Below are 25,764 nucleotides of genomic sequence, written 5' to 3' on the forward strand. Positions count from 1 at the left end.
TTAAATTTTTCTTCAGCAAGTCAACAAAACATAAATTAGCTGTGGCATTATCTAAAGTAATTGAAAACAATTTCCGATCAATACCCCAGTCAGACAAGATTTTTGAAACCATTTCACAAATATGGATGCCAGTGTGTGGAGGTGGCATGATGCAAAACTTCAACAACTTCTTATGCAACACCCAATCCTTATCAATGGCATGATGCAAAACTTCAAAGCAATGTATCCATCATTAGTGATAGATGTCCATAAATCATTTGTCAAAGAAATTCTCCCAGCAAATGAATTAAGTAAATTCTTGATTCTAATGGACTCCAAATTGTATAACCTCAAAATATCCGACATTTGTGTGTTTCGAGCAATACGGGTATAGTCCGGAAAAGGTATATAATTAACTCTCTGAACTCCTCATACTCAAAAAAAACTAAAGGTAACTCATGTCTCACAATAAGCTTTGTAACTTTGTCACGCACAAAATCTTGGTCAACTTTTTTGTCTTTTAACATCACTTTCCCTTCATTTACACCCAAAATCATTTGGGTGCTTGTGTTTCCTTTGTTTTCCCTTTTTGGGCAATGTAGAATATGTCTCCTAAGGCTTCCAATTCCATTAATATTACTATCAGCCTTATAAACTTGCTTACATCTTTTGCATTCAGCTCGGTTCTTCCCATCATCAAAACCCTTCCCATCAATGATTGTGAACTCATCCCAAACTACACTCCTTTTCCTTTTGGTAGTTTCATTTGTTTCAAGTGTTACGACACTTGAAGGTTCTGTTGATGGAATTCCAGGAATATATGGTCCATCATCAGACATAACATCAGCATCTGACCCACAATCGGGCTCATCTTCTATATTGATGGACATTTCTATAATTAATAAGAAAACATAAGACATGTTAATAAAATAAGAATACCAAGCATTACAAATTCAAAAATGACCTCTTTAAGTTGGAAGCAAATAAGAATATGCCCTAATTAAGAGATCCTCTATAAATCTTAATCACTTTCCCTTCTTAAATTAGCCCTATATAATACACTATTGCATGCTGAAATTTGATTCAAAATCTCATATTTGAAGAAGTTGAAAAAACATAAATAAGATTCAAAAATGAAATATAGAAGGATAAAATTGACTGAAATTTGAATCTTGTTTTAATACTTGATCAACCAAATAGATTGAAAATTTAGAAGGGTTTAATTGGATGATAAACCTCTTTAAAATCCAACTAATGCAAGCCAACTCCTCACAAGCATACTCGAATACCCCATTTCAGTTCTATTATATCACCATTTACGGCTAACTTCAGATTTACATGTTAACAACTCAGAGTCTCAGATATTTTATTCACAAAAGGGCCAAGAAAAGATGAGAAGTTTGAATCAAAAGAGGATATACCTGGAGGCTAGAGTACCAGACAAAGAGCTGAAATTTGTAGAGAGAGAACTTGAAGGTTGCAGGGGTCTCAAATCGGCTGTTAGAGGAGGGAAACATTGGTTCTCAATTAAAGCACAAGCATTACGGCTTTACGGCTTTACCTATCATCGCTGTCGATGTGCAAACCGTGCAATAAAAAAAAAAAAAAAGAGTTTTACCTGTTGAGGGACGATCGGCAACCAGCAGGCTTCGGTGCACATTTCCGGTGGCCCAATGGTCTAACCTGAACCAAACCGAGACCGGATTCAATTTAAAATACAAACCAAAACCAGCCCAATAAGCCACCGGTTCGGTTTGGATTGGGCTTAATCGGTTCGGTTCGGTCCTGTCCTGTTTAACCGGTCCGGTTTAAATATTGACACCCCTACACATCATATTATTATCTTCATTGTACTATTTTAGTCTCACCTTGTGTTATTGATTTGTTTGTAAATGTCTTCAGGTTTTCTTCTTTTAAGTTCCACCGTTTTATCCTAGGGAAAATAAACTGAATCGTTTTAAAACACATATCCATTACCATTAATAAATATTGTGTGGTTAAGCTCTCCCCTGGTACAACATTACAATCTTTTACGCTAACCTATTAGTCCTTCTAGCTGGAAAGAAATCTATTTGGCTACTATTTCACCCACTTTTGAAGGTTATCACATGTTCTTTCTTTTCAAAGCATGTGTTTACTATTGATAAATCATAAGCTACATCAAAATTTAAAACTATAGTCCGGTACTCTTTCTTATTTCCATAACCTTATCCTCCATGAATTCTTTCTTAACCTTAACTATTTCTTCCAACATGTCCATTTAGATTTCTCCCTATAATCACCTTATTTTATTAATTTCTTGAACCACTTTATACATGTGTTCCCAAAATTATTTCGTAGTATTTTAATCTAATATGATTTGGGGTGCGTAAGCACTAAATATATTAAGGAAAAAAGGTAGGCACGCTGCCAGCATGCCCATCCCCTCTCACATAGGGGAGGGGAGAGAGAGAGAGAGAGAGAGAGAGGTCCCTCCCCAACTCTTTCTCTCTCCTCCCCCCTAAGTGAGATGGGATGCGCACCCTGGCGACCGTGCCCATTCATTGACCTTGTATTACTTACTCTTTTCCTAATACAAGTTTGGTGGTTTAACATCTACAACATCATTTTTTTAAATCTTTCTTTACTACTATTCCCATCCCATTCTATTATTATTTTCCCCAGTATACCAAAGTTTATAGCTGTTTAAATATTATTTTTACCCTTCCATCTAGTCTCTTGTTTACATGTTATGTTAATTCTTTTTCTCATTACATCTATTAATTCCAAATTCTTTCTTCCTATGGTTCCTTTGTGTGTCATTGCTCATAGGTCTCTCCCCTTCACCTTTGTCCTGCTACCATTGCCATAGCCAGCTCCCATGGTGTGGTGCCTCAACCACTTGGACCCCACTCTCTCCCCTTCTCCCTGCCCCTTCTGCCAGCTCCTTTTCTTACCTTGGTGGTTTGGCTTGGAGCAATCCAAATTGCCTCTAGGAGAAGGCCTTCCTCTCCACTTTGTGTCCCCCTCTATTGTTGGAACCTCTGAGGCATAGTTGTCATGGCATCGCCAAGGCGGCGATTTGGCGTCCTGGCTGAAAAAGAAGTTCATGGCAGTGCTACGATTTACGTGACTCACAAATGGCGGTCACCATTGGCTGATAGGCGTCGCCATGGCACCGCCATGGATGCCAAGTCACGCCTGATTCACTAGGTGGTTGATTTTTTGTAAAATGCAGGGTGATTTTGATAGGGCTATGTTGATTTTTTATATCTGATATTGCTTAATGTTGGTTTTATATGTTATAGTGTATATATTGTAGGCTTGTAACATGCTAAATAACTTTAGAAAATAGGGGAAATAAAAAATATTGCTTAATGTTGGTTTTATATGTTATAGTGTATATATTGTAGGCTTGTAACATGCTAAATAACTTTAGAAAATAGGGGAAATAAAAAAGTAGCATACTAAATAACTTTAGAAAATAGGGAAAATAAAAAATGGACACATGGGCGATTTGACCGCCATGGCAACGCCATAACGGGCGATTCATCGCCAAATCGATTAGCCACCCCTCCACCGCCTTTGATCAATTTGACGCCGTGACAACTATGCTCTGAGGTTACCCTTTATCCTACTGCATAGCTAGCTAATGAAGGAAAGAGGTGGCAAAATTGCCTAGTCGAACATTTCATTGGTAGTCGCCTCCCTTCAGTATGGTAAAGCTCTCATTGCAATGGAAAGTGCAGGGTACTGTTGGGAGTTACCTCATGGATTATGGCTTCTTTATCTTCAGATTTTTGGCAGAAGTAGATAAGGCTCATGCCCTTGAGGGTGGTTCTTGGAATGTTGGTAGGAAACAGATCTTACTAAGGCAATGGGACCGTCACTCGCTACTCAATCGTGTCGACTTGAGCAACATCCCCTTTGGGTAACTTTTGCAGGCCTTCCGCTCCACTACTGGTGTGAGGATGGATTGGGCATTGTAAGCTCTGTCTCATGGTTCAAGATCTCGGTGAGATCTCAGTGATATCTCGTTTTTTTAGATTAGCAAGACTAGATCCCAAGCGAGGTGTAAAAATGGCAAGATCTCGCTAAGATCTCGCTTCTCTATTTTTTTGAAGAAAAAACATTACGGAGCAAGAATTATGGTTTTTTTGCTTGAGAATCTCCATTCCTATCTTATATCGTTTCAAATTTTCAAATGTGTTAATGTGACTCGTCATCAATGTTAATTGTTAGTCAATTAAGTAATTATCTACGATGCCTTTTAAATTCTTAAGATTATGGTGTTTCATGTGTTGGTTGTGGAATGTGGATTGTGGATTGTGGATTGTGGATTGTGGATTGTGGAATAGAACATACTAGCCTAGGGTTCGAAGAGTCGGAGACTACTTAAATAGGGTACGAAGTCAAAGTACCATTTTAAATTTGATTTTTAAAAAACTGGTGTTTCCATATGAGAGGATTAAAGGATCGGTATCGGTCGCCGTATCGGTTGGCTAAATTTAATATATGAATTGGAGGGTATCGTATTGTATTGGAGATACGCTAAGATATGTTAAAGATCAATGATTAAAGTATCAGTATCGATCATCGTATCGGTTGGTTAAGTTTAAGATACGTATCGGAAGGGTATCGTATCGTATCAGAGATACTTTAAGCCATGAATTATGACCACCGAGTTGACCATGAAAAAATACATGATCTCGGCGAGATCTGGCGAGATCTCTCTTTTTTGGATTAGCAAGATGGGGGGTGAGAGCGAGATCTTAAACCATGCTCTGTCTTAGGGAAGCTCTTGTACCTTGATGGTAGGACAAAAAAGATGGACCATCTTGCTTTTGCCAAGATTTGTGTTGAGGTGTCTACATATGTCAATCCTCCTTCCTTCATCACGATGGTGGATGATGAGTGTTTCTCTTCCAAGCAACCCATCTGCGTTGAATGGTTCCCTCTCCATTGTTTGCGCTGTAAAGTCTACCGCCACTCCACCGAGAAATGCCCCCGCTTCCATCTAGATCTACCATTGCACCCCCTCATCTGGAGCTCTAGCCGTCCCTTTGTTCCACGTCTGCCATCAAACCTCCCTTTTCTTGCAGCCTCCATCGAACCACCCCTCCCAGCCTATGGTCATTGTTGGACCCTTCGCCTCCTGGTAACTTGCCTTTTGGCGTCCAAAAATCTATTTCTTCTCTGTAACCTTGCCTCCTACCTCATCCACCTCTATGGACTGCTACCCTTCCAAGGGTCGTACCGCTGTCACCAGGAGCCTTCCAACCATTGACGGGATCCCCCCTCAGGCTCCCCTCGCGGTCACAAACCAGTAGCTCTTCTCCCCTACCGTGGGGCCTTGACAATGACCAATGTCCCAACCAATTTCTGCTACTGTGCCTCATTGATGACAAATTGATTGCTTCGGATGACCTTATTGCCTCTAACTTAACCCCCTTCTCATCCTCTTCCGCCGACCTCCTTTCGCTCCCATATCATCTTTACCTCTACCTTGGCGTTACAACCAAGGTTTAAAGTATCAGCATTGGCTCTCGTATCAGAAGGGTGATTTTTAAAGACATTGTATCATATTATTAGAGAGACACAAGATAAGCTAAAGATGTATAGAAATAGTGAAGAAACGTATGGAAATGCTTAGGATATAAAATACAATTTTGAAACATAAAACACTATAGATGAGTAATATGTAAAATATATCATATATAGAAAGGAGAACAAAGTACGAAGAGACAAGTGCATTAAATTGATTATATATAAAGGTTGACGTTAACATGTACAAATATCAAATATGTATTACGTATTATATCATTACCTTAAAGATACGATACACATTAATTGGTATTGTAAGATACAGAAAGATACTTAAAACCTTGGCTGCTACCAAATTGTGGTTAGCCTCCCTCCTTTTCTTGGGCCTCATCTCTACTACCACCCCCAAAGCCTGTCGGGGTCTCCCACCTTTCATGCATTCCTTCGTCTTCTACCCTACCTTTTGTTGACCCTTTTATTTCTCTTAGGGAGGGCTCCCCTTTGGTGAACCTCTCCTTTCCTTCCTCGACACCCCACTAACCCCTATCATATTGGGCCTATCTCTCGGCCTAGTCCTTCACATCACCAATTCTCCCATATCATCTTTACCTCATTACTCTTCCTTTTGCTCACCCTTCGGCCCAGCCCAACTCCATCTCAAACTGCCCCCATAACATTGAGTCATCCCCTAGCCCAACCCCCTACCTACACACACCCTTACTCTGATCCACTGCCTTCCCCCTTCCCCCTTCCCCCTTCCCTTTTAGACCACTTTCTTTTGGGCCCCCCCAGCCAGACCCACTTCCATCCCAAAATGGAAACCAAGTCCAATTGACCTATGAAACTACCTTCCCTCTTATGCGGATCTGGGTTCCAAAACGGGAAGCGGATCGCTAATGGCCCCATATGAGTGATAGATAGCACAAAATTTATGGTTGAGTGGCAATCTTGTAAATGCTCAGCACACTTAGAACCCGTGTGAAAAGAATTAAAAGGGTCAGAAATTATGCCTTCATCAGCAAAATAAGTAAGAAGACGGTTTGATGTAGATAACTCACTTAATGGGCTTATTTTATTGGAAATATACCTTGGGTTGGGTTATGTATGTGTTTGGCCTTTGATCCCATGAGTTGCCTTTGATCCCATGAGTTTTCTTTGTAATAGACCACTTTAATGGGCCTAAAATATGGTAGAAAGTATGAAAACGAGATTTAATTCATTAGTTTAGTTAGAGCTATGTTTTGAGTCTATTTTCTTTCTTATGTCAGTTTCCTAGTCAGTTTAAGTTTCCTAATTAGTTAAGGATTGGGTTAGGCCTTTCTTTTTTAGTGTTTTCTGTTTTGAGTCTTCTATATAGGTTTGTAAGGGGCTACAAAATTGTACAAGAATTTAATTGAGTATAGTTAACCATTTGAAAACAGAGATTGTTTGCGCTTTATAACCCTAACTTTGGGCTGAAAAATACTGTTTTGCCCCTCACGGTTATTTTATTGTTTTTCTTCCATAGTTATTGTCTTATTTCACTCATAGTCTTTATTATTTGCATCTGGACCATCCTTTTGAGTATAGATCCTTGTCAAATGGCTACTATTTTGATTCTTTCAAATATAGTACTACATAAGGGTTTCTTCTTCAACCTTCAGAAATTGAACCAACGGTGGATGTCTCTCAGGCCCTCAGCTCCAGGTGATCAAATTCAACTATCGAACACCCAACCAGGATGAAACTGGAGGAGCAAGTTGTAACTAATGTCCCTAACAGAAGCAAGCATTAATCATTCCAGGAAGTCAGATATGAGGCTAGGGAAGGCTCCTGCAACTGAAACTGGTGGTAGTTAGGGTTTCAGATGTGGAGATAGGCTGAATCTTTCAACATGTTGAGTTGTTAGAGGTGAGAATTGAGGGCTAGGGTCGCCCAATGGAGGAGAACCTTCGACCAAAGGCTCAGCCTAAGCAGGTCAACCTCAAAGGAGATCGATGAGCTTACGTAGGGCTGCTGCTGTCACCATAAACAGAGTAGTTCTGATAAAGGGAAAGCACAACATGAAAATGAGGAAGAATTAGAAAGAAGAAGAAGAAGATCAAAGAAGGAGAGAGGGATACACAACCCTCACAGAAGCCATGGTTCAATCAGGCAAATATACATTCAATTCTTTCAAAAAAAATCCAGTCCCATTGTAGGGTACAAAGCTCTATATTTAAAGACTTAAAAAATAATCTACTTTCCTATTCTAAAGCTGAAACAAATATGGAATCCAAATCACATAAAACTTGATTCCCAAGCTTCTTTTTTTTCTAAAGAAGTAAATCAAACATAAAAAGGTAACTAAAAATTCCTTTGCCCAACTGCATCAACTCTCCTAGTCTTAAAAGAACTTGACTCTGTCAAATTAGGCCGTGCTCCCAACATACCCTTGTAAATCGCTCATCGATGAGGTGGCACGTATCTTGAAGCAGATGGTAGGGACATAACTCTAGGGGGAGGTAGAGGAGGCTGACGTGTCACTAGAGCAACAGTCAGTCGTTGACATGGCATGTTGGATAACGCGTGTGGTGTCATTAAGTACATATGGTCTCTTTGCTTCACCTTGTTGGTGTTCTGTGCACCATTATAGAGAATACCATCATGTTGTTGCCAAGGTTTCCCTGGAAGAATGTTACAGTGTGCCAATGGGGTGACTAAGCAAGGCATATGGTATTGTAGCCGCCCAAATTGTAGATGTACTCGAACAACTGCAATGGCCTCCTTCTACACCCAGCACTTCCTTGCCCCCACCTACGCCTTGCCCCTTGACGAAACCCCCATCTCACCCTCTCCCTCAGTCAATTCCCACTCTCCCCCTTTGAGAGAATCTTGGTGTTCTCGTGCTAGCACCTTTGCTACTCCTTGTCCTTCCTTCTTGGAGCCTCAAATGCACCCATCCTTGATTGCTTGATGAATCATTGTCATTTGAATTGCCGAGGATTAAATTCCTCATGAAAAACAGTCGCTCTCGCATTAAAGCTCTTTGTTGCTGGGTTTTGTTGTTTGCTGAAACCAGAATAAAAGAGCTGAATGCTTCTTGTCTCTTCTATTTCCCCATCTTGGTCTTTTTGTTCAAACTATTCCCACCATCCCTACGGCCGTCTCTGGTGCCGTTGGGACCCTTCCTCCATCTCCAATTCGTATCCCCTTCCTTTCAATTTCTCCACTTACGAAACTATGATTATCATGGGAACTGCTTTCGTCTTTACTGTTATTTATGCTTCTAATTGCCCCTCCAAGAGATTATTCCTTTGGGTAGACTATTGTCACATTGCTCTCCATATTGGATCTCTCCCTTGGGCCTTGGGGGCTGACTTCAATGTTGTCCGGTTTGGCCATGAAAAGCAGGATGTTGACTGCCTTGCACACTCCTCCATTGATGGATTTAATGAGTGCCTTGTGCAATGGAGCCCTTCAGATGGTCAAGTATAGACTAGTGATTTGATTTAGATTGAAGGATCTAAAAGAGTGAGGCGTAGACCTAAAATGACTCTGGGAGAAGTGGTGAGGAAATACATGCATAGCGTAGGCCTTGTGACAAAAGTATGTCTTTGAATAGAACTGATTAGAGGGTAGTAAAGGTCCATGTAGCCGACCCCATTTAGCTGGGATAAGGCTGAGTTAAGTGGAGTGATTTAGGACACTCCAAGTCTCAATGTTAGAGGAGTTTTTCCTTTTTCTATTTGTTTCTTTCTTTAAGAGTTTCGTCAGTTAAAAACTCTTCCAAAAGTAGTCTACGTCTGGAGAAAGTTTAGTCAATTTAGGATACTGCCGCATAATGTAGATTTCAGTTCAGACAAGAACCAACACTAAAACGGGATTGCTACATTGATATCCAGCAATAGAAATACTACTTCGAACAGTCTTCAACAGAAAGCTAAAACTGATAATATAGAAGGGGATAAGGGATATGGGACTATCTCAGTCCTGGGCCTCTCACCCATGGCATCTCAGTGTTTCACGGCCTCTCACCGTTGATGCATCTCACAGCTACAGCAAAGCCATTATTTTTTCAACTCCAATCATTGGCTGTATGTCATCCTCTGTCTTCATTTATATGCCACTCGGTTACATCAAATGGGGCTTCTACCTTACGTGGAAAGAAAGTCCTTTTGTCCTATTTAGAAACTAATTATAAACAAATCCAATAAATCTAGTCAACTAAAATAGGAAGAGTCCTAAGAATAAAAAACTTCTAATTACATCAAACTCCCGACAAAATAGAGACTATCTTTGGCTAATAAGATCCCCCACGCAAGGATTAAAACTTCCTTAAAAAGTAGCACTAATAGAAGCTGTCAAATAATCTTTATACTCTCCTCTAGTATTGGTCATGGGCGCACCAAAATTTGAAGAATATCTTCTCTTTGCAAAGCGGCACGATGGCTACTCTTTTTTTTGGAAACATCTCTTCGAATGAGGCTAGTTGATATAGCCAATCACCTCCCAAAATGACAGATGGTCGATCCCTAACTTGTAGGCAGAATATTTGCTTGACATGCTGGAAAATCTTCTGCAAACTATGCTTTGCCAATGAGTCCTCTAAATCTAGAAATAACTTTCTTATTTTAAGGCTGGTCGATATCATCTTTATTTAGAATTAAATCCTCTTTTATGCTTCACCAAAATAGAATTCTGTCCCAAGAACCAGACCACAACTGACCAAGCTGTCTCTCACAGCAGTTGAATCCCACAACCTGTCTGGGCTGGCTTTGGCGTTGCTTCTGTGATCTACATCACCACATCACCCCATCGATTGGTAGTTTTAGGGTCCAGTATTATTTTCTGTTTTCTTCTATTTTACAACTTTATAAAGACATTGTAAAGGCTTGCAGCCCCCCCCCCCATTTGAATGAATGGATTAAGAATCAGTTAGATTTTGAAGTGAGGCTGTTGTGTTTCCCTGCTCTCTTTTCCCTCTTTCTCCCGTCTTCCCACATTTCTTTTTCTCGTTTCTCTTATCCCTGCTGCCCACCAGTAGCAGCAGACATCTCTGACCTGCATCAGATCCAGAGGACACGAGTGAAGAGGGCTAGTCAACCAGGTGAACAAACAATTGGGAGTTTTGGCCGACTTGAGAGTTGACTCACAGGGTTTTAAAACTCCATTAGTAGTTGAAAGTTGAAATCATGTCAAAATGGGAATGGCAAAAAAACTTTGTTCGGTATGGTATGTTTAAAACGGTATAAAATTGAACGGAATGGTAGAAAAAGGTCAAACTGTTTAAGAACGTCAAAAAAAGGAAAACGGAAGGACAGGTTTTAAACGTATAGACTTTAGATTTGCAAAGGATGGGACCAAAAAAAGGGGCAGTATATCTGTAGTTTCTGTGATTTGGTATAGTTTAAACTACTGAAGAGATTCTCCTGGTATATTTTATAATAACAACAATATTCTATTATTATAATTTTACTTTGCTTCATTTCACTTCGGCTTTAACCAAACGTACCTGTTATTGGTCCTCCATTACTCTTATCATTCAACTGTCCACCATGTGGCAAGGAATGTATTATGACTTAGCAAAAGATGCTCTTAACACATTGTGGCCAATTAGTGAAACTCCATATATAGAAGCCATCTTGTTTCGCCTAACCTTTGCATTGACATTTCTTATTTAATTGAGACTTGTGCAATCTTTGTATGAATCTCGTGACTTAGTTGCCAGTACTAAAATTCTGTTTGGTATTCCACAAAAGCGGAATATTGAACGTTTAGTGTAGCAGTTACTGGTGGTGACACATTCTTCTCTACACTTCCCTGGAGCCCATAAAGACCAGTTTGCATTTTCAGGTCTAATTCCAAATGGACCCAAATTCCAATATAGTGGCTGAGGTATTTAGATTTACAAACGTCAGATAGACAAAGTGAATTGAAGCGTTTCTTATCTTAGAGGTCCAACTTGGTCATTGTGAGGTGTGGTGGGTGGGTCTCATAAAGGAGTCGTTGAACCAGGGGAACCCTATGAAGCCCTCTTCTTCATCCCCGCTTACGTACACAACTTCCTTAGTTCCACATCAGGCAGCAGCAGGATGGGAGAAGAGTTAAGGCTATTATAAAAGTCTACCTATGGATTGGGTGAAGTATGCCATATCAGGCTGAGCCCTATAGGCTATAGCCTAAGGGTTTTAGTTTAAATCTATCTTTTCTTTTTGGGTGGGTTTTCGGTCGTCTGTCAACTCCTATAGGCTAAGGCTTTGTTTAATTTTGTAACAAAGCTTGATATCAACAATCAGAACCTATGAAGAAGAAGAGAAGTGTGAGAGAGAAAGAGAGAGACGATAGGAGAAAACGTGGAGAAGAGTGCTAGCCACTATAAGATTCAGTATCATCCCAATTGTGGTCTATCCCCAATACTAATAACATAAAGCAATTTTCCTACTAAGAGTATAAGTCTAATTACAAGAAAAGTAAATAACAACTACAACTACTCAGCCTAACAATTACAACTAAACGGGGACGCTCCCCCTCATGGTAGCAGTCTCTAACAATATTAAAGTTAAAATATTAGTACTTTTAATCTTCTTTTTTTTCCAAAAATAAATAAAATAAAACTCGCAAACGTGTTTAATTCGTCTGAGCCAAACAAACCCCTTTTTTTGGCATTCTCTTGAGCTCAGTTGGGGTGACTGCATTTTAAATTCCAAAAAACAGTTCATCATTTAAAACACGTTTAAAACAACTATAGTTGAAACTAGTCAGGAGTGGCGAGCCTGTGGCGCAGTGGTTAAGTTGCACTATTGCAACATGTTGGTCACAGGTTCGAAACTTGGAAACAGCCTCTCTTGCGAAGCAGGGGTAAGGCTGTGTACATTTTCCCCTCCCAGACCCTGCAGTTGAGGGAACCTCGTGCACTGGGTTGCTCTTTTTTTTTTTTTTAGTTGAAACTAGTCAGGAGTAGAGTCTTTCTTATTGCTGAGGGTCACAACAGATTTTATGGTCTGCCACATTGTTTGAAGGGCTAAAACTAATGATTTTTGGGGCATGGCCCACTGTAAGGGACTGCTTTGTTGGCATGAATTGGCATGGCTCATCACCACTTTCATTGGTCATCCAGTTTAAAAAGTAGAAAGAGGCATCTTATGCTGTTCAATTCAAAGGAGAAGAAGATGGACACACACACACACATGCAGTGGACATTTTTTTTTTTGGTGGGGGGGGTGGTGAGGGGGATTTATCTTGTGCATTTATAAATGTTTGCACAATATGCTTTTCATTTCTACTGGTTACAGGTAAAGAAAGGATCATCTTTAAAACCTTTTTTCTTGTTTATTGAATGATATTGTGAAACTAAAACATGTTTGCTAACCCTACATGACCTTGCAGGGGGAGTGGATTTTGACTGGTACAGATGGTTGCCACAGCTCCAAATTGCTCCCTTTGTATATGTATGCTGTAAAATGTGTGAATGATGGTACTTCAAATGACTCATTCTTGACTCAAGTTTCGGATTTTGCTGTGCTTTTTGGCAATGAGCTGGATGCAGAGGTACTCTGGAATATTGATTGATATCACCCTTGCGATTCTAAGATCATACACACTAAAAATTCATCCTGATTGTTACTAGGTTTTATCGATGTCGATGGATCTCTTTGTTGCTCGAACCATGATAACAAAGGCATCCCTCGTCTACCAGGGACCCATAGAAATTATGGAAAGTCAGGTTGGTTGTTTCTCCACCTTGCTGAGTTTATCAAATTAACTTTTATTTTTCACTGTCATTTGATGGTGTTTGTGCTTGTGCAGCTGATTTCCCTGAAGAGCTTTCATGTTAGAATGATGAGCATTGTGCTGGATGTTGATGTTGAACCTTCCAGCACTCCATGGGATCCTGCAAAGGCATATCTATTTGTCCCTGTAGTTGGCGAGAAATCTGTAGATCTTATCAAAGAAATTGATTGGAATCTTGTTGAAAATATCATTGGGGTAGATGAATGGAACAATCCCCTCCAGAGGGCTCGTCCTGATGTGTACTTGGGCACAAGTGAACGAACACTAGGTGGAGACCGAAGAGAGTATGGTTTTGGGAAATTGCGTCATGGCATGGCTTTTGGACAGAAATCCCATCCCACCTATGGGATCAGGGGAGCTATTGCACAGTTTGATGTTGTCAAAGCTTTTGGATTGGTCCCTAATCGGGATTCCATGGGAAGCCCAAATGAAGATGTTGCTCATGGCAAATTGATTATGGCTGATTCCTACATTAATGCAGAAGAACTCGTGGGGAGGATTGTAACAGCTGCTCACTCTGGGAAGAGGTTTTATGTGGATTCAGTGCGGTATGATATGAATGCAGAGAACTCATTTCCAAGGAAGGAGGGGTATCTAGGCCCGTTAGAGTACAGCTCATACGCCGATTACTACAGGCAAAAGTATGACTTTCTTTTTCTGCCCCATGTTGTGAACGAAATTGTTTTACTGCTTGTCAATTGCTAGTTTCTGATCTTGCTTCTTCAATGCAAGGACTGGATGGCTATAGTGCACCTGAGCTGTTGTGCTTGAAGAAGCAGAAAAGCTGATTGCAATCTATATAAGGGGCAGAGATATTCTGTCGGATGTGAAATACATTGGCCCCATGGTCATGTTCATTTATTTCAGTGGCAGCTGACCATGAATCCTTAAAATAGATTGTAGGAGCTTTTTTCTTCTTCCACAACAGAAAGGTGCATTTGGTTATCCATTTCTGCTGTACTTACAGATATGGGGTGGAATTGTTCCATAAGAAACAACCACTGATAAGGGGACGTGGGGTTTCATATTGCAAGAATCTTCTTTCTCCTCGATTTGAACGTTCTGAAGGTATGCTATCATACTTTTGAGGTAAACTATTTCCTTTAGTGGAATTTGGCAGTTTTGTTTTTACCTCTTTTTAGCTGTTAAAGCTTTTAAGCCATGGGGCACATTTTGGTGTTGTAGCATGTGAAAGTGAGCATGAAGAGACTCTTGATAAAACATACTATGTGTTTCTGCCTCCTGAGTTGTGTTTTGTACATCCACTTCCGGGTTCAGTTGTTCGAGGTGCTCAGCGATTGCCCTCTATAATGAAGAGGGTCGAGAGCATGCTTCTTGCAGTTCAGCTGAAGGATGTAATTAATTATCCTGTTCCTGCTTCCAAGGTACTATTTTGCAAATAATTGTTCTGTTCGAGGTGAACCTTGCTGAGTTGCCACTTTTAATTTGATGTGTGATTTCCTGTTACAGATACTGGAAGCCTCGACTGCTGCTTCTTGTCAGGAGACATTTTGCTATGAAAGAGCAGAGCTTCTGGGAGATGCATACCTTAAGTGGGTGGTTAGTAGATTCCTTTTCCTCAAATACCCCCAGAAGCATGAAGGTCAGCTCACTAGGATGAGGCAACAGATGGTGAGTAACATGGTTTTGTATCAGTATGCTCTTAGTAAAGGTCTCCAATCATATATCCAAGCAGATCGCTTTGCTCCATCTAGATGGGCTGCTCCAGGGGTGCTGCCTGTCTTTGATGAGGATATCAAGGATACTGAAGCTCCCTTATTTGGTGATGAAAGAATGCCTGCTGAGACTGAATCGGAGAAGAGCTTCCATTTTGATAGTTATGAAAATGATGACATGGAAGATGGTGAGGTGGAGAGCGATTCAAGTTGCTATAGAGTTCTTTCTAGCAAAACACTGGCAGATGTTGTTGAAGCGTTGATTGGTGTGTACTATGTTGAAGGTGGGAAGAATGCTGCAAACCATCTCATGAAATGGATTGGGATCCAGGTGGAATTTGATCCTAAGGAGATAGAGAGCACTAGCAAGCCATGCAGTGTTCCAGAGAGCGTACTCCGGACTATCAATTTTGATACTTTAGAAGGTGCCTTGAATTATAAATTTATAGATAAGGGCCTTTTGGTGGAAGCCATTACTCATGCTTCAAGGCCATCATCGGGAGTTTCCTGTTACCAGCGTTTGGAGTTTGTTGGTGATGCAGTCTTGGATCATTTAATTACAAAGCATTTGTTCTTTACGTACACAGATTTACCCCCTGGCCGCTTGACTGATTTGCGAGCTGCAGCCGTAAATAACGAAAACTTTGCTCGTGTAGCTGTTAAGAACAAACTCCATCTGCACCTTCGGCATGGATCCAGTGCCTTGGAAGCACAGGTTCATCTTCTTATCCATTCCTTGTTAACTTTTATAACTGAGAAGGGCTGTGCGTGAGCATTTGCATTTTTTTATTTATTTACTGTGCCATGGGACTCTGCCTTGACACTTTTTGGTCCTTCAAATTTCAGATTCGTGACTTTGTGAAGGACGTACAAGATGAGTTAACAAAGCCAGGGTTTAATTCTTTTGGTCTGGGAGATTGCAAAGCTCCCAAAGTGCTTGGTGACATTGTTGAATCCATTGCAGGTGCAATTTTTCTGGACAGTGGGCGTGATACTGCTGTTGTGTGGAGGGTTAGTTCAATTCATGTCACTTGCTGCCTTTCTGTGGATCAATTATTGAAATTTGAGGTTTTGAATTGCATTGCAAATTATGATTTTTGATGTGCAACTTGCTGTTCTCACTGCATTGGTGGTGTTTCCAGGTTTTCCAACCCTTGCTTCATCCAATGGTGACCCCAGAAACACTTCCAATGCATCCGGTGAGGGAACTCCAGGAGCGATGCCAGCAACAGGCTGAAGGCTTGGAATACAAAGCCACCCGAAATGGTAATTTAGCCACGGTTGAAGTCTACATTGATGGTGTTCAGATCGGTATTGCTCAGAACCCACAGAAGAAGATGGCACAGAAATTAGCTGCAAGGAATGCACTCGTCGTTTTGAAAGATAGGGAAACAGCTGAAGCTAAGGAGAAGGCCGAGGAGGATGAGAAGAAGAAGAATGGTACCCAGACATACACCAGACAGACCTTGAATGACATATGCTTGCGGAGGCAGTGGCCAATGCCCCAGTATTGGTAAGAGATCTGTTATTAAACCTTTCTATATAAACTGTGCATATATGAAGTTATCGGATTTGATCCGATTTGTTGATTCTCTATCTGACATGTCAATTTGGCATCCGCAGGTGTGTAAATGAGGGTGGTCCTGCACATGCAAAGAGGTTCACATATTCCGTACGTGTGAATACTACTGATAGGGGATGGACAGAGGATTGTGTGGGAGAGCCTATGCCCAGTGTTAAGAAGGCGAAGGACTCTGCAGCAATTCTTCTGCTGGAGCTTCTTAATAAATGGTAGGGACATTCATAAGTTGATGCAAATAAACAAATACAAACAAAAATATGCAGGCGTCGATTACTCATGTAGATTAGATGCACTAAATTTAAGAGAAGTTTTTCTTTTTTTCCTTATGTAGACTTTATTTATGCACTTGAGAGCTCGTACTGTCTCGAGTACAGGATGACTTGTTCTTTATTTCTTTATTATTATTTTGGAAAAAGAATGCCAATGAAGTAGACTCGACTTATCCTGTCAATCCACAGTGTGTGGGGTCAACCACTGCGGAAAATAAGCGTACTTAGTCTTCCTTTTTTGCTTGGCACATAAAAAGGGGTCATAAATTTGTGATAACGGGATGTGTGTTTTGGGTTGGGTTTGTTCACAACAGGGAAAAAAAGGGCATAATAAAATATGTAATTTTTAGTGGGATAAAATTTGATGGGAGAGTGGAAATAAAGGTGGGGTGGGATGGGATTTTATGGGGTAAAAGAGGAAATAGAAGAAGATATATATATATATATATTTTTTTTTTTTGGGGTTAGGAAAAAAATAACTTTCTCATGAATAATATCAGTGTCTTCAATCTAATGAAAGAAAGAATATTTATTAATTAAAATAACGTAGAACATCCATGTCAGGTTAGAACTGGACTCATGTCTGAACCCATATGACAGCCCAACATGGGTTCAGTTCTCTTCATTAGGGGATGCGAAAACAATTGCAAAAGATTTCGAAGTTTGGGATTTGGTACTTACCCAATTAATTATTCTTATTTCCTTCAAAAATCTACGACCGCCGCATATGCCCTTATGCCAGACATAGGGAATGGTGAAAAGACCACCCTGCCTTGATTGGGTGAAGAAAAGCTTTTGGCTGAGTTAAAAAAGGTGAAAAAAATTAGGTAAAATTACATGATTACCCACTTTTGGGTTTTGTTTTATAAAATTATCCAAATTAAGTTTCAGGTGACAAAAATAAACAAAATTAGGTTTGTATTTACAAAACTACCCAAAAACAATACCCTCCCTCACCACATTTTTTTTTTGACATTTTTACCCCTTACTTTCTTTTCCTTCCTTTTCCATCATTGGCTACTACCAAGCCGGCGCCAACGGTGCGCCCGAGTCCTCACCCTTCCACTCCTGCTATCTCCGCTATGCAGCCTCCAAGTGTGCCGCCCATTGGTACATCGTGAACCATGACATTTATGCCTGTAACGGCATCCTCTTCCCCTAGTTGTGGCAAGAATTTCAGCAATCAAATAGCACAGAGATTGTGAAGAATAAAAGGTGCAACCTCGTTATGCTAGGAGAGTAATCACCTATATACTCTATTGAGGCACACGATCCCAAAAGCTTTGAAACGTTTTGAGATATCATCATCATCATCTATCAAGGTTTTGCATTCCATGATGGAGGAGATGACCTCTCTATTGACTGCACAAACTAGGTCCAAGCAACCCGAGAAGCAATCAGAAGAGGAATTCCGGTTTGAGATGGAAAAACACTCACTTATCTCTCTGAAAACAAGAGATGTAACCTATTTTGTTTCAGTTGGGAAAACAGGGGTTCCGCTCCTTTTTAATTTCTCTTATTTTTTTATCAGAAAATTCTCTCTCTCTCTCTCTCTCTCTCTCTCTCTCTCTCTCTCTCCTATCTCTCTCTTGGGTTGAACTAGAAAATCAGGGTCCCGTCTCTCCCTCTCTTTGGGCTTGAATTAGAAAAACAGGTTTCCATTCTCCCCCCTTGATTTTTTTTTTTTTTTTTTTCATGTTCCTCTATCAACTTTGAACCCACAGTAGTACTTGACTAATTTCTAAACAAGATTAACATGGAATTGGATTTTTGACATACAAAATCTGTTAAAGTAATCAACGGCAGAGTTACAGGGGCATGATTGTAAGGTGGGGAAGGTCGCCAAGAGCTTCCAAGCTTTGGTCGATATCGCTGACCACAAGTTCACTTATTGGTCCTTTTCTTTTCCTTTCCCACTCATGTCGATCTCCTAGAACAAAGTTTTCACCAAAATGTTGCTTCTTTAGTACCCAAGCTCAAGGATCTTCGGAGTCGCTTTGCTTCATAGGAAAAGTCATTTGCAGGATAAGCTCAAACGAGGCAGCTATGTATGTAATTCAGTGGGACAAGTAGGAGAGGGGCAGCTGTGAGCAGAGGTAGAGTTGGAAGGATGGGAGAATAACAGGGGCAGGATGGTGTGGGGTGGGAAAGGCTGGTGGTGGTGATGATAATAGTGGTAGTGGTAGCGGCAGCGTGGTTGTATCAGCAATGGTTGGTAGTGGCACCAGTGCTTTTGCAGGGTGGACATGGTGATAATAGAAGCAGAGGTAGATGGAAACCAGGGGTACATATGTCAAAAATGTAAATGAGAGAGGAAGAGACTATTTTGGGTATTTTTGCAATACCCAAATTTGAGTTGGGCAATTTAGTTATCACAAACTTCAAGTGGGTAATTTTGTAAATAAAAACGTAATTTTGAGTAATCTTGTAATTTTCCCAAGAAATTGAGTTTTGTTAATTTGTCCACTGGGGGTGCACTCGAGGAAGTTGCTGATGAAGTTAAGATGTTTACCTTATTCATTCATTCACTATGATAAAGGGAAGAGCAGGTGCATTCAAGTTCTATTTTACACTCTTGTCACCACAAGGGGGTGCACTCGAGGGAGTGGGGAGTAGGAGGGGCGCCCGGGCCTTCGCAAATAGCTAGCACTCAGTGAACTCAGGAGAGTGAAGGAACCTTTTGACCTCGGACCACACACCCTGCAATTACCAACTGGTTACGTACCACCAACTCGCCAACTGCTTGTCTTCAAGGAATTCTAAGAAATTGCTTTGTCTAAGAATCTTGCAAAACCAAATGAGATACAAATTTGCAGCTCAAAAGAATGTTACTGATTTTTCCCCCCTTGGTATAAAAAACCGAACACACTAATTTCATTTCCACAACTGTTTAACCAAACAAACATAAAAAGACTTAAAACCTTCATAATAAGTAAAAATAAAATAAAATTAGAGATGGAAGTCTCAGATCCTCTATTCCGCCTTCTTTCCAATAACTGAATGGATTATTTAGGCACCAAAATAAATCTGGTTTGCTTATCGCCTCAAACTCTGCAGGATATACTGAGCGTAAAGGTCCCTGCAGCCCAACACAAAACCACATCAGGAGTGTCAAAACTGTAACAACGATTAAAATCTCCAGTGTGTTGAAGTTAATTTCTTTGCATTCTTAGGGATTTCAGTCTTGCCATAGTTCTATTTATTTTCCCCTCCCCCCACCGAACCACCCCTCTACTGCCAAAAAAAAAAGGAAAAACTGACTCACATGGAGTATTGTATAGCCCTGTGAGCAGTTTCTGAAGGCAAAAAGTCATCAACGGCAACCTCTTTGTTCTCGTTCTTCTTATCTGAATTGTTTGTCAAGAAACCACCCAATCTGCCTTCTTCCACAATTATCAAGTATCAAGCACCTGGCCTGTTATTGAAGCCTTGGTGGTTGGTACAACTATCATTTTAAAGAAGATCAAAACCAAAAAGGATACAGTCTTCAAAGAAGCGCCTGATCTCTGCAAGGCGATGAGGGGGAAGCTCTTTGATATCGGTGTAGTGCCGATACTCTGGGTCATCAGCACACACTGCAATGATCTTATCGTCCTTCTCTCCCTGGTTTTGATACCCAAAAAGAAAAAAAATCATTCATGCCACAAATTAGAGTATCAAAGAGGAAATTCTTTTGAATTTTGATATTACCCTACCACTGCTACCATAGGTCAGTCAATCCAAACATACCTGATCGATCATGGGCATGAGTCCAATTGCCCTGGCTCGCAAGAAACAACCAGGAAGGACTGGTTCCTGCTTCCACAAAAAAAGAAAGAAAAAAAGGATCAATTTTGGGATGGAAACTACCTTCAACTGATCATCAGTCATTAATTATCCACTGCACAACTACAATGATATTTTTGGGTTCAAGACCCATGCTAGCCTACCAGCCTAGATGAACAGAGCAAGTGAGTGGACTGTAATAGAACGCTCTAAAACCTGATATGACGTAGCTTGGAAGAGGGTGATAATCAATCTAATGTCACCGTATAGTGATAAGAGTCTTCAACACACACACACACACACACACAGCAAATATACAAGTAAACTTCTTCGTTACCTGCATGAGGATTAAAACATCCATTGGGTCATTGTCCTCACACAGTGTGCGAGGGATGAAACCATAATTGTGAGGATAGACAACCGATGAGTACAAGACACGATCGACCTGGGCATCCAATTCAACATTAAGAAACAATGTTAGTATTGTAATGGAGTTCACTAGATCCTTTGTTCCTAATCAACACAGTGATTAACCAGTGGAGTGTAGAGGATTCGCTTCTGTTTTTGCTGCTTTTTGAAAGAAGCTTACTGCCAATTTAAAGTTTGAAGAAGAGAGTTGGGGAAGGGAGTTGGAGAAAATTGGCAGCAGATACACACCTTTATCAGCCCTGTCTTCTTGTCGAGCTCGTATTTGACTTTACTTCCTTTAGTTATCTCCACAACCTGTGCCGGTTTTGTAAGAAGGTTATTGAAACATAGAACTCAATATTTCCCACAGAAACATAGAACACAACCTGTACAAACGCTAATTGACTTTACATTCAATTAAAATTGTGTGGATATGCAGAATGATGGATGAATAATCCATTTAGAAGCTTCAAAACCAACATTAGCGTTTGTCACGAAATCATTAGTAAAACAAAAAATGGTCTTCCAAATTTCAATTGATCGAATTTCAAAAAGGAATTTTTATGCAAGAAAAATGAGATTGGTGAAACAAAAGGCACCCATTTCCATTTTCCCATGATTATATCACATCTTGTCTCCATCCGAAATTACTCAAAATTATTCTTAATACTGAAACTACTAGTGCAGGCCCCGAGATTACTTTGAGTGAATACTTACACAGTTGAAAACTCGGGGAGCTCCTGGTCCTGCACATGAGAATTGGGATGGAGAATAGTTTTGTGATGTTTAACAGGTATTGGCAATTGAATAAAGAGGATCAGCAATGATGTAGGTACCAATCTCAAGATCATGCCAACTACGGATCTCCTTGACAAGGATGAGAGCATCCTTTCACTCAAACGTGGGACTGGACTCTTGGGGTAACCTCCGTTTCCATTCCCCTCTTCACTCATTTCCTAAAACAGAAGACAATGAACAAATGTAAGACGGGAGTGTATTGGGCATTTGGGTTGGGGGAAGAGGAGGGTTGAAAAAATAAAAACAAACAATTTGTATGTTCAATTGTCTGGTCGAGGCTTCTGCCTGAATCTCAATTATGTGGATATTACTCTATGGGAGTGGAGCAGTGGGAAAGGGGAAAATTTTTACTAGTGTTGCAGAGTAAATGTCATGGAAAACAGGGGAAGGATACAGGTCAAATAATTAATAGAAGGATTTACCAACAAAAAAATAAATTAATTAATAAAAGGTGCAATTCAGGAGCCTAAAGTAAACACAGATTCTTATCAAATCACAACGAGGTTGGGCCTAACAATAACAAAAGACATAGTATAAGATGACTAGGAGAGGAGAATTGGTTTTTTCTTAAAAGGGAGAGAAAGCTCACAAAACGTGAAGAGCTGAACGAACCTTAAAAGTTAGAAGAGCGAGACAAAGCAGCTGACGCACCTAATAAGGCCCGGGAGCTTCCCGATATTTCAAATAAAAGAAACTAAACTAGGAGAAAGCATTCTTATCTTTCTTTGGCTTATCGAACTATCAAGTGGCTATGTGAAATGAAAGTTTATGGATCGAAGCCAGATACTGATCAATAACAACTTTTAGAGAGCTTGCCGCAAACTCAGAGGTATCCACCTTCCTAAAAACCAGAGAGTGGCTAAGGAGGATGAATGAAATACACTAAATACTGGAAGAGGGTATATGTTCTGCTCTTCCACTTGCAGAGGCAGGCGAAGAAGGTTTAGGAAGCAACAATAGGGTGGTGATTAATGTTTTTCATGTATTTATAGAGTGATTTGACTTCCATTGTGCTCTCTCTCTCTCTCTCTCTCTCTCTCTCTCTCTGGCTTTCCTTCCCCGAGTGGCCCAGTCGTCGGTGGGGCTTATTTGGGGTGTTTTTATCTAATATAACAATAATGGTCATCGCCTCAACCATCATGGTCGGTGCTGTTTCATTCGTCCAGCTCCAACGATCTCACACTTTCATATCTCATCATCCGAGTGAGAGTGTGAGACGTGACCGCGTTGCCTCCACGTTCCCTTTTAAATATGAACAAGTCCTATAAATATTGTTCGAATTTGTTTATTGAAGAAAGTTTATTCTTCGCGTCGAAGTGAGTGTTTTCTGATAAAAGGCATATGGGAATGGATATGCTTTTAGTATCTCTATATACCATTCCCCATTCCATCACCATCGCACAAGGATTAATTGATAATTCATCCACTCCTTCCTAATAATGCCTCTCCACTCTCCCAGAGAATCTGAGATCTGGCCAAAACAAAATCCCAGCAAATTTTTGGCTGTTTCTCTGTCTCTGTCTGTCTGTCTATTATAACATCGTATGTAGGTCAAATGTGGAAGTGGAATACAATTACAAGGTAGATCATAAATCATGGAGGGCTACTAGCAATAGTTTATAATGAGAATGGTTTCCTATAATTTGGGCTCTGGCTCTGGCTCTAGCTCTTTGAAGGTGCTAATGGACCTGTCATATTGCTGACCGATTGCTTGCTTGTTTGTCTGATCCATCCTGCAAACAGTACAAAGGCACATTAATTTAAGAGACTTATGTATCATTTGAAGGAGTCCCAAAGTTACAAAATGTTTCCTCCAATGCATCTCTGGGCATTGGAGGAAACACTTCGCAACTCTAGGCATGCGTTTTCCCTTGCAATATTTTGCTTCGAGTAGTAAATAGACTTACAAGTCACAAAGTTGCTGGATGATCGGCCCAACAACAAATGATCTCAGGGCGCATAAATAGAGTCAGGAGACATCGAGATCATCTGCAGAAGGCTCGAATTGGAGAATGTTTCCTGTAATGCAGGCACTCTCCCATTGTTATCGTCCAAGTTCTGTTTCGTGATGTGTACCAACTCCCGAGCAACATCCACCATAACCAGCCTACCATCCCCACCAAACAACAAGCACCGTGTCACTAGGTCTGCAACTATCTCTATCTGTTCCCGACAACATGGTGGCTGCTCATGATAATAAAGCAGCGGATCAACAATCTCTTCTAGTTTCCCATTCCTTATCTTTGTCAGAGCCATTGTTGGAAGATCTACATGTCTTGATCCTGTTATTATCTCCAGCAGAACCACTCCAAGGTCATATACATCACCTCTAGAGAAATATGAACTTTCAAAATTGTGGCCCAAGCAGGACCCATCCCTGATGCTGGAGTTTAGTAGCCCAAACCCAGCCACTTTGACTGAATAATCTTGGTCTAGAAAGATACAATTGGATTTGAGATAATGGTGGTAAATGGGAGGAGATATCTCACACTGCAAGTATGCAAGAGCACTAGCTGTTTCTGCAGCAATTTTCAACCGCCTGTCCCAGTCTAGACATCTTTTTCGCCCTCCCTCTTGATGCAGGTGTTCCTCCAGGTTACCATTCGCAGAGAACTCATAAACAACCAATGGTGTATAGTCTGAGTCGATACAGCATCCTAGGAGGCGGGCCACATTCCTGTGTGCAACTGTAAACAGGACCTCAACCCGAGACAAAACCAACATGAGGTCACGCTCATTCTCACATTGCACCTTTTGGACAGCCACATGTGACCCATCACCAAGAACCCCAGCATGAATCATTCCATTTATGTCATCAATGATTTTCTGCCCTTCTTCAAATCCTTTTGTAGCTTCCTCTAGTTCCCTGTATGTGAATAACCTCGTCCTACAGGCCTTCTGGAATGACATGGTACCCCGAGAATCAGACCGATCAGGATCCAATGTGCTGGACCTGATTGGCCGCTTTAATAGAGCATAAAGTGAAATTGATGAGGCGATAATGAATGCCGAAGCGAGGCAACCTACTTATGAGAGATTAAAAGATCAGTCACACAACCATCAAAGCAAACCTAAAATGCACTGGGTGACTAGTTTTGGAAAACCTAATGCAAAAACATGAGTGTTTTCTTCATAGTTACCAGCTAGAATTATCACTTTCTTTTTGCTATATCTTTTGGTGTAACAGTCCTCCCCATATGCTTCTTGACCACTCTTCGTGCAAGCTGTTGAAGACAAACAGAATATGAGCCGACTTTTTTAATCTGCAAAGAGAACTGGGAGTTCTCAACACATGTAAAATTGTTTTGCTCTTAAAATTCTTATATCCTATCATTTCACGAGCCTGGAACTGAAAAAAAAAATGTGATGAAGCCAAAACAAATAGAGACAGGTAGAGGAGGCGATAAGAATTTGCTATCATGTGAAGCAATCATGTCAATGTCTACCCCCACCCCCGAAAAAAAAAAAAAAAAAAAAAAAAAGGTGGAATCATGTCAATGCATTAGATAATGACGCAGTGTAGAAGTAATATTTTCAGCCATTGGACAACAAACTGTTTGTGACTTTACCAAAATAAGTGGATTATGTTGACTGAGATCTCTAGGGGGTAGATCATTCAGTCCCTTTACGAAACTATGACTATTTCCACCTTTTATGTTCAAGCAATAGAACACAATGAACTCCTAAGCAGCAGGATAGATATACCTATGATGCCTTCTTCACGCAATATCTTCTTTTGGGTGAGAAACTCTGGTAAATCTATCATGAACCTCTCAGATGTGCTTATCTTTGCCAACCAATTTCTGCTTGTGAAGCAAAAAACATGACATCCTTGATTATATGGGAAACAGAAGATTGCATGATAAATGAGTAGCGAGTAAGATTATATACTCATACATATAGCAGCATCAAGATTCAGACCAAGTTCATTCATTTACCAACCCATGCCAAACCAGCCTTAATCTGTAATCTGACATTAATCATATATTCAACCTCGAACATCATCTTGAAG

The 25,764-nt window shown here is 40.4% G+C and overlaps 2 protein-coding genes and 1 pseudogene across 4 annotated transcripts in view; 1 reads left to right on the forward strand and 2 right to left on the reverse strand.

Moving 5' to 3' along the window:
• Positions 1-16,963, forward strand: part of LOC122076205 (endoribonuclease Dicer homolog 1) — a 29,387-nt gene extending 12,424 nt beyond the window's left edge. For both annotated transcript variants that reach the window (XM_042641527.1, XM_042641526.1), the window contains exons 13-21: positions 12,850-13,011; positions 13,091-13,186; positions 13,270-13,895; positions 14,222-14,322; positions 14,440-14,639; positions 14,725-15,645; positions 15,777-15,941; positions 16,073-16,443; positions 16,554-16,963. In XM_042641527.1, coding sequence (XP_042497461.1) covers positions 12,850-13,011; positions 13,091-13,186; positions 13,270-13,895; positions 14,222-14,322; positions 14,440-14,639; positions 14,725-15,645; positions 15,777-15,941; positions 16,073-16,443; positions 16,554-16,725 — 2,814 coding nt within the window. In that variant the 3' untranslated portion in view covers positions 16,726-16,963. The remainder of the gene's footprint in view (positions 1-12,849; positions 13,012-13,090; positions 13,187-13,269; positions 13,896-14,221; positions 14,323-14,439; positions 14,640-14,724; positions 15,646-15,776; positions 15,942-16,072; positions 16,444-16,553) is intronic.
• A 2,664-nt stretch (positions 16,964-19,627) lies between these two features.
• On the reverse strand, positions 19,628-21,910 carry LOC122075791 (annotated as a pseudogene).
• Positions 21,911-23,159: 1,249 nt separating this feature from the next.
• LOC122075790 (probably inactive receptor-like protein kinase At2g46850) lies at positions 23,160-25,738 on the reverse strand. Of its 2 annotated transcripts, none has more exons than XM_042640958.1 (4): positions 25,458-25,738; positions 24,893-24,976; positions 23,660-24,775; positions 23,160-23,485 (listed from the first exon to the last, which is right to left on the reverse strand). In XM_042640958.1, exons 1-3 carry the CDS (start codon positions 25,516-25,518, stop codon positions 23,703-23,705), a joined length of 1,218 nt encoding a protein of 405 aa, XP_042496892.1. In that variant the 5' UTR covers positions 25,519-25,738; the 3' UTR covers positions 23,160-23,485; positions 23,660-23,702. The 2 variants fall into 2 exon arrangements, with proteins under 2 accessions (XP_042496892.1, XP_042496890.1); XM_042640956.1 differs by having other exon boundaries at positions 23,660-24,778.
• Positions 25,739-25,764: the final 26 nt, after the last annotated feature.

Source organism: Macadamia integrifolia, chromosome 4 (genome assembly GCF_013358625.1).
Source record: "Macadamia integrifolia cultivar HAES 741 chromosome 4, SCU_Mint_v3, whole genome shotgun sequence".
Lineage (NCBI taxonomy): Eukaryota > Viridiplantae > Streptophyta > Magnoliopsida > Proteales > Proteaceae > Macadamia > Macadamia integrifolia.

Excerpts from the sequence above, each read along its gene's own strand:
- LOC122075790 (XM_042640956.1), bottom strand. The coding sequence starts at position 25,518 with ATGATAGATTTACCAGAGTTTCTCACCCAAAAGAAGATATTGCGTGAA. Across the intron at positions 24,977-25,457 it reads GCGTGAAGAAGGCATCATAG|CTTGCACGAAGAGTGGTCAA; the intron begins GTATATCTATCC and ends TGTCTTCAACAG. Across the intron at positions 24,779-24,892 it reads GAAAGTGATAATTCTAGCTG|TAGGTTGCCTCGCTTCGGCA; the intron begins GTAACTATGAAG and ends ATCTCTCATAAG.